Source organism: Maylandia zebra, linkage group LG16, assembly GCF_041146795.1.
Source record: "Maylandia zebra isolate NMK-2024a linkage group LG16, Mzebra_GT3a, whole genome shotgun sequence".
Lineage (NCBI taxonomy): Eukaryota > Metazoa > Chordata > Actinopteri > Cichliformes > Cichlidae > Maylandia > Maylandia zebra.
In genome coordinates, this window is record NC_135182.1 from 36,088,832 (window position 1) to 36,099,791 (window position 10,960).

Here is a 10,960-nt window from a genome sequence, read left to right on the forward strand (position 1 = left end):
AGAAACAATAAAGGCCAATAAATATTAAAATTATGAAAACACAACGAGGATAATGACAATAAACGTGTTTTAATAGAGCAATGGATTATTAACACAGCATTTGTAAACATATACGTTATTCCTGTTTGCACACAATAACAGAATAATTATTTCATCCAAACAAACACGGTGAGGGTCAAAACTGAAGCCCCTGAAAAAGTGACCTTTATACTGAAACACAGCACAAACCACCGCTGTGCCACAAGGTGCTGTCAGGAGAACAGCACTTTATTGTGACAGTACAGGCAGGAAGCAAGCACTCAACTTCAAACCGAGGGTCGTCTTCCACTTTACACTCATAGAGGAACTTCAGCGAGGGGTCGATGTGAAAACCTCCATGTGAAAGAGTTTCTTTCAGCTCCTCTCACAAACCGACAGCATCATCATCACCTCGGTGTTCTCCTTTGTGCTGCAGGCGGCCTCTGAGGGGCTCCTCCTGACCCATAAACCAGGACTGTTCTTATGTAACACATTAAGGCTCCTCAATCCCAAACAAACGTCTTCTCGTGTACAACTCCTGAACTGTTTGTTGCATAGTTTTTAGTGCTGCTAAAGGTAGTCTGTGCAGCAGAAAAACACCTTTAAACTGTAATGAGTTATGACTTCAGATGAATACGGAGAGGAAGTGTGAGGAAGAGTAATGTCTGCACAGACTGATTTATCAACATTCATCACCATGTTGCACATTAAGATTCGGGTTTCACATACTGTGCAGAATAAAAGCTCCCCATGTGTTCACACAGACGCCCACTGTGAAATACTGCCATCGTTTATTGGAACAAAAGCAACAGATTTAACGAGAGGACATTAAGGGGCCTGTGCCGCCTGATTCCTGATCCAAGAGATGACTTTTAGGTTCACTTCCTCCATCACGGACACCTCAGAACGGCCTTTCACCTTCAGTCCATGGCTGCCTCCTCGTAGCCACAAAATCTCAACCTGAGCTTTCATTTCTTTCACCGTCGTGTCAAAGTGAACCTGAGCGAGGACACAGAGCAGAGTGAGCACTGCAGCACGTCCCAAGAGCAAGAGCAATGTCCCGTTACACAGATGCATCAGAACTACATGCAAACAGAACAGCAACAATGAGCACACAGGACAGTCTTCTAATAGTTTAATAAGGAAACATGCATTAGGTATGAATCTCATTCCTCACCCTGTCACACATGTCGTCCTCAGTGCCCGACACAAACAGCACACGCGTGTGCGCCGGCAGCACCCTTAGATCTTCGCTCCGTTGGCGGTGTGCATGCATCTGTCCTGGGGGGTGCAGGGGGAAAGACAAGCAGATCACACCCTCCACCGCGGCCTCGGATTCCTCGCTCAGTCGCCTAGCTAAAGCTGCAGCCGCACGACACCCCATCGACCTGCCTGTGGAAACGTCACAGTGTTCAAGGACTCCCACTCAGTTATTTCTACACTGCTGCATGTCCTCGTCTTCACTTGAAACATAGATGGAGGTTCAGAGGTGAAGATGTGGTATCTGGTGATGTCATCAGTTAAAGGCAGGCGCTCATGGACAGAGTGCGGTCTTTAAGCCCCGGACATCAATGTGGGGTCTGTTTTACCACATTAACATACTTCCCCCCAAAGTAAACTGTTAAGGTACAACAACACTTTGCAAACTGAAGTACGTGAGACAAAATGACCCGACAGCGTTTCTGCTCTGAGCTCTTCCTCTTTTGTTTTGAACATCTTAAGGCTTCTTACCTCCAAAAAAGACGCGTTTTACTGTGAACCTCTGCAGTGACTTCAGGTAGTCCTACAGGTGGAAACACGTTAAACAGCACACGTTACATCATACTGGTGCTCTACAAAAAACGTGTAATATTGCACGTAAAGCAGTGAGTGCAGTTTTGACTTTAACACGTACCCACACAGCAGTGTACGCCTTCAGCCTGTGAGCCAGGTTCAAACCTTTGCATGTAAAGCGCAGGCACAGGAAACCGTGTGATGCCAGCTGGTGAGCCAGAGAAACCAGCTGACTGAAGTTCATGTCTCCCCCGGCTCCGTGCGTGAGGATCACGGCGGTGTGAGCGTCCGACATGGCGGCAGGGACGCACAGGGCAGCATCTAAAGATTTGGCCCCAAACGGCACCTTCACCGCCTCCTGAAAGCCAGCGAGCACCGATTCAGCACCTCACAGCCAACCATTCTCTCTCCCGACCTTTACAGAGCAGTGAATGGTAAATGGCCTGTATTTATATAGCGCTTTACTCGTCCCTAAGGACCCCAAAGCGCTTTACACATCCAGTCATCCACCCATTCACACACTGGTGATGGCAGCTACATTGGAAGGGGACATCCACATTAAGGGGACGGCTGTGGAGCGTGTGAGCAGCTTCAAGTTCCTGGGAGTCCACATCTCCGAGGATCTCACCTGGACGACCAACTGCTCCAAGCTGGTCAAGAAGGCTCATCAGCGCCTCTTCTTCTTGAGGACCCTGAGGAAGAACCACCTGTCCTCAGACATCCTGGTGAACTTCTATCGCTGCACCATCGAGAGCATCCTGACCAACTGTATAACAGTCTGGTACGGGAACTGCTCTGCCTCGGACCGGAAGGCGTTGCAGAGGGTCGTGAAAACTGCCCAGCGCATCGCCGGAGCACCACTTCCTGCCATAAAAGATATCTACAGGAAGCGGTGTCTGAAAAGGGCTGGGAAAATCATCAAAGACCCCAGTCACCCATCACATGGACTCTTCACCCTCCTGCCCTCTGGGAGGCGCCACAGGAGCCTCCGGACTAAGACCACCAGGTACCGGAACAGCTTCTTCCCCACAGCTGTCAGACTCCTGAACTCTGCCTCCTGACATCTGACCCACGTTAAACTCATGGACTGAACATACACACCCCCACAATGGACAACTGTACCCTCAAACACAATAATAACATGGAGTGAACCACCACTCACAACCACTAGCACTTTATATAGCCTCTGTAGAAACTATCTACACCCTCACTTATCTTAACTGCACTACTGTATAGCTCTGTGTGAATAATCATTCTGTACATTCAATAATCTTTAATCCTACAACTGTTTACAACTTGCATAGTTCCCATTTCTGTATAGCTGTATATCTCAGATTCTGTAAAGTTATTTATTTCATATTCTGTAGTTTTTCATATTTATATCCTGTTCATAGCCTGTACATAGCTTGTACTCACTACAGCCTGTACATACTTATAGTTATAGAATATTCACAACATACTTCATACCGTGTACATTATAACATACCATAATAGACCCATTTCTGTAATATACTTACATATCTATACTATTGCTAATATATATTGTAATATATCTATATCACTAAAGCACTTCTGGATGGATGCAAACTGCATTTCGTTGCCCTGTACCTGTGCATGTGCAATGACAATAAAGTTGAATTCTATTCTATTGTAGCCACAGCCACCCTGGGGCGCACTGACAGAGGCGAGGCTGCCGGACACTGGCGCCACCGGGCCCTCTGACCACCACCAGTAGGCAACGGGTGAAGTGTCTTGCCCAAGGACACAACGACCGAGACTGTCCAAGCCGGGGCTCGAACCGGCAACCTCCCAACTCTTGAGCCAGTGAAGGTGATTACATGGTGATACTTGAAAAATCAGAAGTCTTATCTCAAGCTGACTCTGACTCACTGGTCCATCACATCCAGCAGATTACTGTAACACTCTCCAGATCATCAGCTCATTCATCCTCACACACACGTGACCACATTACTCCACACCACTTCCACACTGGCTCCCTGCGACCTTTACGATCCTTCTGATAGTTCATACAGCTCTCTGTGGTTTGGTCCGTGTCTCTAACCCAGTCACACCTGTCAGGTCATCAGCTGCTCCAGAGCCAGAGCTCGGGGCTGGAGGTGCTTCACTTACTGTGGTCCTGATCTTTGGAACCAGCTGCCTGCTGGTCTGAGATCAGTTCCAGCCACGCTCTTATTCAAAATCAGACTCGAAACCTTTGAATTCCCCGAGGCTTACACTTCCTGCTGCGCTCACTGCCTACAGGTTTTGTAACCTGCGCAGGTGTTTGTGAAGCACACCGAGCCCACAGGACGTGGCGCGCGCTAGCCTCTCGTGCACCCGTCCTCTCGGTGCTCCGGGCTCCGCTCCTGGTTCGAGTTCCGTTTCATTCTAACCTGACTCTGGTTTCTGACATGTTTGCTTTTTATTTTTCATATTTACCTCCAGAAACGTCTCCATCACAAGCAGCTTCTTCTCTGGAACACCGAGGACTTCAATACGTATTAGTGACACCTAGCGGGGAGGAGTGGTCACTACAGCGTCACCAAACCTGTATCTAAAGTACTTTTTATTAAAAAATAAATAAATGGTTTGAAATGTTTGTTATGTTTCATTAAAATTATTTGTTTCAGATTGTTCGCTTTTTAATATATCTTTATCCAGTGGACGTACTGGAAACGCAGCATCATACTTCATAATGGTCAGTCTCTGTAACACTTCCCTTCCTTCCCAGTCATCCTGCACACTGGCACATTGTTGGATATTACTGACATCTGATCAATTGAAACATCACCCTATACTCTCTATCATGTTTCATACTTTCAGTTTTATCCATGTCTGAGCATCTTTGATTTTATACGTTTGATTTTATATATCAGGATAAATATCTCAGCAAAAATATCACTTTGTACAGGGCAGTGACTCCTCACCAACAGCGGCTCAATGCTTTGTGGTTCAAATCTAAACCATGCAACAGGGTAATGGTCAGTTATAAACAGCAGCATTAACTTTATGACACTTCCGTTTGTTTACTTTTTCACAAGGATACGATTTTTATTTTAAATGTTTTCCGTTCTGTTTTATCCGTCAGGTAAACTGAAGGCGTGGCCACGGCTGATTTTCCAACAGGCACAGCGGTCAGCTGCTCAACCTCAGGGCTGACACTAAACCTCACTGAGTAAATAATCTGACATCAGAGAGAAAAACACGCTCTGAACACATTAAAAGCATTTATTGAAAAATAAGAATCAGATATTCAAACCATAGTCATACAATTGATTGGCACTTTAAAAGAAAAGGCTGTCAGTTATGAAGTGGGAGGAGCTCAGTCACAGTTCATCCTTCACCTGAAAAACAAACATGAAAACACTCCTGTTAGAACAGCACGTTGGTCCAAACGTTCACTCTAACGTGGCTTCTTGGTGGTTGCAGTGACGCCTCACGTACACCAGATGGCGCCACAGACTGTAGAATAATAAAACTATCCCAGATTTAACGTTGTTTCCTCTTCTTAACGTGCAAAAAGTAAAATAAGATCATTAGGATCTGCAGACAAGCTGCAGAGCAAACAAAGCATTTGGGTGTTTCTCACGTTTGTCCTGTGGCAGGAACATGGGAACAGGTCATCAGCAGGCTGCTCCACGACTTCCATGTCCTTCCGGATCTTCGGCTCGGTGACCTGGAGTTTGGCGTAGTCCTAGTTCGCACGCATAAATATGACATGTGAGGGAAGTGCGACACATTTACATCGGTCCGAATGAAGAATGATCAGCATTGTGTCAGTGCGACGCAGCGCGAGCACAGTAAGACTGCGTGAGTAGTAACATTGTATACTTTTTCAGTCGTGCAGTAACTCTGAAACTGTAATCACATTACCTTGATCAGTATGTAGTAATAACAGAAGATGGTGTCCCCCATGAGGTGACTGCGGGCAAACTGCTGACCTGCGAGAGCAATTTTCTTTGCCTGAAAGAAGAAAACAAAATGACACCACCTTCACTCGTCATTAGTGAAACCAGCGAGGATCCAGTCACGTGTTCTCGTCACCTCTTCGTCGTGGTCACGCGCCCACTGGATCTTCTCCAGCAGGTCTCTCAGGTCTGCCCTGACAGGGATGTAGTGCTCCCACGCTCGAAGCTGCTTGTAGAAATGTTCGTAGTACCCAGAATCCTGCTTCAGGACCACGCTGTCCCCCGCCAGCAGGTACGGCAGCCGATAAGCTGCCACAGTGCCATCAATGTTGATTTGGTACTTGTACTGGTGATGCATGGACACAATGAAAACACACACATTAGCATAAGAATATCTGACGTAATAAAAGCGTTTTTATGGAATATAATTCATCTCACCTTGAAAAAGTCAAAAAACGAAACATGTTTGACGAGCGGCCCGTAGAGGCTCTCGTCGTGTTTGAAGAAGAAGAAATTAGTAAAGGCGGCGTCTATGATGTGCGGGTGAGCCCTCGAAAGCTTGACCAGCTCCAGGCGCTCCTGTCGGCTGTCCCGCCCCCTCCAGAAGGCGGTGGCGTTCTTCTCGGGCCACGGCGGCCCCGTGTTGGCCTGAACCGACATCATGTCCAGGCTCACCCTGTACGGCAGAGGACGTGCTGAATGTTACATCCTCTGCAGTTTGTGAGATCACTAACCTCACAGGTGAGGGTCCAACATTAAACAGCTCTCATCATCACACCTGCATTAAATATCAACTCAAACAGCAGCAAGGTGAGAGGAGGAAATGCAGGTTCATACTGCAGTCTGCTTACTGACGGCCTCAGTGATGGCAGAGCACGCGTACATGAAGAGGAGCAGGAACCAGGTGACCCTGAATCCTCCCTTAGTTATGCTGCAATAGACGTAGGCTGCCGGGGGATTCCCATGATGCACTGGGGGTTTCTTCTTCTCTCACTATGTGTTAACAGACCTCTCTGCACTGAATCATATCTGTTATTAACCTCTGTCTCTCTTCCACAGCATGTCTTTATCCTGTCTTCCTTCTCTCACACCAACCAATCACAGCAGATGGCCCCGCCCCTCCCTGAGCCTGGTTCTGCTGGAGGTTTCTTCCTGTTAAAAGGGAGTTTTTCCTTCCCACTGTCGCCAAAAGTGCTTGCAGATAGGGAATCATACGATTGTGTTTTTGTCTGTATGTGTTATTGTAGGGTCGACCTTACAATATAAAGCGTCTTGAGGCGACTGTTGCTGTGATTTTGTGCTGTGTAAATAAAACTGAATTGAATTTACTGCCAGTTTCCGTGGTAACGTAGCAATACTTTAGCTGAATCCACACAGAGCTTTACCTCCCCATGGTCTCCAGGACGGACTCGGTCAGGTCATAGGTCGGCATGACGATATCTCTGGTGTTATTGGAGCCACACCAGGAGAAGATGGGATGAAGCTTCTCGGGAGGCTTCCTCTTCTCCAACGGCCAGTCACCGAGATTAACAAAGAACTCCACATCAGGGAGCCGCACCTGAAAATGTTTCATGATAATCATTACTGTTGCCACCGTCTGATCGCATATCTGCACTGATGATGACGATGATAACCAGCATGCACTGCACCAGTTGTGTCTGAACGTTTCATCCCTGATGCATCAACATATACAGACATTAAAATCAAAGTGTGTTTCTGGTCGTCTGAGCGACGGCTGAGTAAACGTAAACACGGATTACCTTTCTGGTGAGAGACAGCAGGACGGCATCCATAAAGATTCTAAACCCGACATGTTCCCCAAATGTCCTCACGTAGATCTAAAGACAACAGAAACACATTACAGAAAACAGCTGCTCACCAATCCAAGATTACCTTCACAGGTAATAGATTACACCGCTGCACAGGATTACAGGAGTCAGTGGCAGCTGAGTCGTTACTGCAATGATACAGTGACTTCAGTATTTCATTAAACTATAAAGAAAACAGACAGAGCTGTAAAATGATGCAGACATTAAAATAATTAAACAACTCGGCATGCTGGGAAATGTGGGAATGACTTTATTCCTTCTCGTTCATTTAAAGTGTTCAGATATGAAGTGAACACAGAGCAACAGAAACCCTGAAGCGTGACACTCGTCACATTCACCTCTGATAAAGGGACTCAGCTGCACTCACACACACAGTATGAAATGCAGTAGCAAAGTACTACTGTAGTAGTTTTTACTACTAAAAGCATCAATTTCACTTTACCACAGTCATACCTTTAGAGGGAACTAGTCATGGAAGCGGATACGTTCCTGAATATTCTCATGTAATGCGAGCAGTGTGTGAACCGGGCTTTAGACTCATCGCTATCACAGCAGCACTCATGCACACCTGGCTCTGCTCTTACAGGTGAGTCACACAGCTCCAGGGTCCAGGATGAAGGAACATTACCCTTCATATTCTTCCCTTCTACACTCACCTTTGGATCTGATGTGTGTCCAGAGGCCTACATGGTGTCGTGGTTTAAGAAGGCCTGGCTGGATGACTGAGAGGCCCACAAGCTGACTTTCTCAGCTTCCTCTCAGGTAAAACATAAACACCTATGATACGTCTGTGTTTGTTTCCCCAGGTGGAATCACCTTGTTGTCTTTGACGGTGTAGTGGCAGAGGCTCTGCCGCTGTCCGAAGCGCTGTGGGATCTCCTGTGCGTTACGATCTGGGTCGACACTCGGGTAAAAGGACAGGTCCCTCTCTATCTGTGCGAAGGACGGAGGGCAGTGCATGTGGGCCTCCCACGCAGAGCCGCTCTCCCGGGGACAGTCGCATCCCTCGTGATAGACCGGGCCTGCAGACGACAACACTGACTCATTAAGTTTCTGGATCCAGCAAAAACAGCAGGTGAAGACTCAGGATTGGAGCGTGAGCAGGAATCAAGTCCATGATGTCATTTATCAGAGTGAACATCGCAGCTTCACGGACCGCGCCCTACCTTTGAGAACAAACGGTGACTTGGCAACGTGCTCGTTCTTCAGCAAAACGTGGACGTGAAGCTCCGAGTAGGTGGCGTACATTCGGTAGCGGACCAGGAATGAGCCATCCCGACGATCCAGGACCTGGATCCAAATCCTGGTGAACTGCTCCACAGGAGACACAATCTTTACTTCAAAGGTTTTCTCACCAGGTGATGCAGTCAAACTGTGGGAGGAGGGAGAATACAAAGATATCTACTGCTGCTCAGGAGGACAGCATCTCATCTTATAACAACAAATACGAGCCGATGTTTACAAAGCAGCGGACTGAACCTTTGCCAGTTCATCATCGTATGGTTCATTTCAGCGCTCACTCACAGTTTATACTCTCTACATACAAGAAGGTTTAAAGTTTGCGTGTCACAGAAAACATCTGTGCCGTGGTGGTCTCCTAACAGATGTGTCTGGGTAACTTGGATCGTCACTCAGAGTAACAACTTGTGCACTGTTTTTTATGGTTGGGTGCACTTTTTGCACAGTCAGTGTGTCTGCACCAGCTCACGGTGCAGTAATGACTGTAGCAGGCATGATCACCACAGAGAGGAGGCACCTTTGATAAGCTCCTGCAACTGTGTGATGAAAAAGGTCATTGGAGGCCGTCTGACATCGTCCTGCCTGTGGTTTGTCTGTCATATCTGCCCTCACAGGTCAAAACTTCAGATTTAACACCACACTTTATTTTATATAGTGTTCTTTTGTAGTCATGCAGGTTTTTTTGGCTTATAAGTACAAATAGATAAGATAAAATGTTCTCTAAAGGTTCTCTTGAGCAATAGTTCTCCTGTTTTCTGAAGGTGTCTCAGTGTTTTTCTTTGGACACCCCATCAAAGGAGCTCTGATTCAAGCATAAAAATCCACCGAGCGATGGTCACACTTCACTGAAGCCTCATCAGAGAAGATTCAGTAAAGGACGGCTGAAGGGAAACAGGAGGAAAGGCTGAGGCTGAAAATGACACCAGAACTGGACTGAAGGTCAGAGGAACAGGTGTGATGGAGAGATGGATCCACATCATGGTCAGTGTGTACGAGGAGGTCAGGAGGAGGTCCAGCAGTGAGAGTCTGCAGCCATCTGTGAAGCACGGTGGAGGCTGTGTCATGGTTTCAGGTTCTTTGATAAACTGATGAATTACAGAGTCTGATCCACCACGCAGGAACATCTGGAAACATCTCTTTAGCATGACACTCGGACCTCAGCTCCACTGAAGCAGTGTGGGATCATCCTGACAGAGAACACAAGCAAAGGCAGAAACATCCGAGGAAGAGCTTTGACTGTCCTTCAGGAAGCCTGGAGAACAGTTCCTGAAGATCCTCACAGAGCTGCTCAGAGAGCTCAGACTGTGCTGAACAATAAAGCGGTCATACTAAATATTCACTCGGACGCGTTTTGCAATCACATAAACTCTTTCTTTGCTGCATTTCCATATTTATCAGCAAATTCGTGTCCCCTTTCTCTTCTAATATAAAGAACAGAGAGGTTTGACATGGCACTGGATATCTGATAGTGACACAGAGGAGATACGGAGGAGACTCAGAGACAGACGTGATTTTGCACACAGCTACATTCAGACCTTTGGTACTTCTGACTGTTAAATCACACCTGCGTGGTCACATGTGAGGTCTCCGGCTTGCACATGCGCATGATAATGAGAAAACCAGTGATGTGATTCTGACACCCCGATACGACAGTAAACTCCAGGCTCTGCAGCTGGAGTCGCATACCACAGGCCTCGCATTACTCACTTTTTCCCCGAGCTGTCCGCCGCCTGTATGTAGAAGAATCGAGCTGGAAGGACGACGCTAGCCTCCAGCCCGGGTCCCCATACTAAAGTGTTCGCAGCGCTGGGGGCCGAGCCCGCCTGAGACCCCCGCAGGTCATGCCCGAGCACAGCCAGACAGAAGAGCAGCCACCACGGCCGCAGTGCAGACATACCGGCCAATGCGCAGGCTCACACGGGTTACAGTCGTGCGAGCTCTCGGCCTCTGCCGGCCCAAACTGCCATTGTTCGTTCAACTCTGTGAAAACTGAGCGGACGGACTGAAGTCAGTGTGCAGCGTGTGAACTTCGCTTCGCTCCATCTACACTCACACGACTCACCGCAGACACCGCATTTCACATCCGGTTAGAACGAGCGCGGTGTCGCTGTTTCAGGAACGTTAACGCTGCTAGCACACCGGCAGCTAACTCAAAAAAATCTTTTACAGTCGAGTAAACAATTAGTGAATGAA

The 10,960-nt window shown here is 47.3% G+C and overlaps 2 protein-coding genes across 4 annotated transcripts; both read right to left on the reverse strand.

Moving 5' to 3' along the window:
* Window positions 1-50: 50 nt before the first annotated feature.
* tex30 (testis expressed 30) lies at window positions 51-4,295 on the reverse strand. 2 transcript variants are annotated; one of them, XM_004566038.3, is made up of 5 exons: window positions 4,231-4,295; window positions 1,913-2,149; window positions 1,750-1,801; window positions 1,196-1,410; window positions 51-1,017 (listed from the first exon to the last, which is right to left on the reverse strand). In XM_004566038.3, the coding sequence occupies exons 1-5, from the start codon at window positions 4,246-4,248 to the stop codon at window positions 847-849; spliced, it is 693 nt and encodes a 230-aa protein (XP_004566095.3). In that variant the 5' UTR covers window positions 4,249-4,295; the 3' UTR covers window positions 51-846. The 2 variants fall into 2 exon arrangements, with proteins under 2 accessions (XP_004566095.3, XP_004566096.3); XM_004566039.5 differs by lacking the exon at window positions 4,231-4,295 and adding an exon at window positions 3,922-4,215.
* Window positions 4,296-5,005: 710 nt separating this feature from the next.
* On the reverse strand, window positions 5,006-10,960 carry poglut2 (protein O-glucosyltransferase 2). Of its 2 annotated transcripts, none has more exons than XM_012923226.3 (10): window positions 10,830-10,960; window positions 8,695-8,900; window positions 8,345-8,550; window positions 7,460-7,537; window positions 7,085-7,257; window positions 6,138-6,375; window positions 5,836-6,045; window positions 5,665-5,754; window positions 5,381-5,485; window positions 5,006-5,135 (listed from the first exon to the last, which is right to left on the reverse strand). In XM_012923226.3, the coding sequence occupies exons 1-10, from the start codon at window positions 10,841-10,843 to the stop codon at window positions 5,118-5,120; spliced, it is 1,338 nt and encodes a 445-aa protein (XP_012778680.1). In that variant the 5' UTR covers window positions 10,844-10,960; the 3' UTR covers window positions 5,006-5,117. The 2 variants fall into 2 exon arrangements, with proteins under 2 accessions (XP_012778680.1, XP_024661209.1); XM_024805441.2 differs by having other exon boundaries at window positions 10,475-10,951.

Excerpts from the sequence above, each read along its gene's own strand:
- tex30 (XM_004566038.3), bottom strand. Across the intron at positions 1,802-1,912 it reads AGGCGTACACTGCTGTGTGG|GACTACCTGAAGTCACTGCA; the intron begins GTACGTGTTAAA and ends TTCCACCTGTAG. Across the intron at positions 1,018-1,195 it reads AGGACGACATGTGTGACAGG|GTTCACTTTGACACGACGGT; the intron begins GTGAGGAATGAG and ends GTCCTCGCTCAG.
- poglut2 (XM_024805441.2), bottom strand. The coding sequence starts at position 10,662 with ATGTCTGCACTGCGGCCGTGGTGGCTGCTCTTCTGTCTGGCTGTGCTC. Across the intron at positions 8,901-10,474 it reads GCGGACAGCTCGGGGAAAAA|TTTGACTGCATCACCTGGTG; the intron begins GTGAGTAATGCG and ends CTCCTCCCACAG. Across the intron at positions 7,538-8,344 it reads ACACCGTCAAAGACAACAAG|ATCTACGTGAGGACATTTGG; the intron begins GTGATTCCACCT and ends TGTTGTCTTTAG.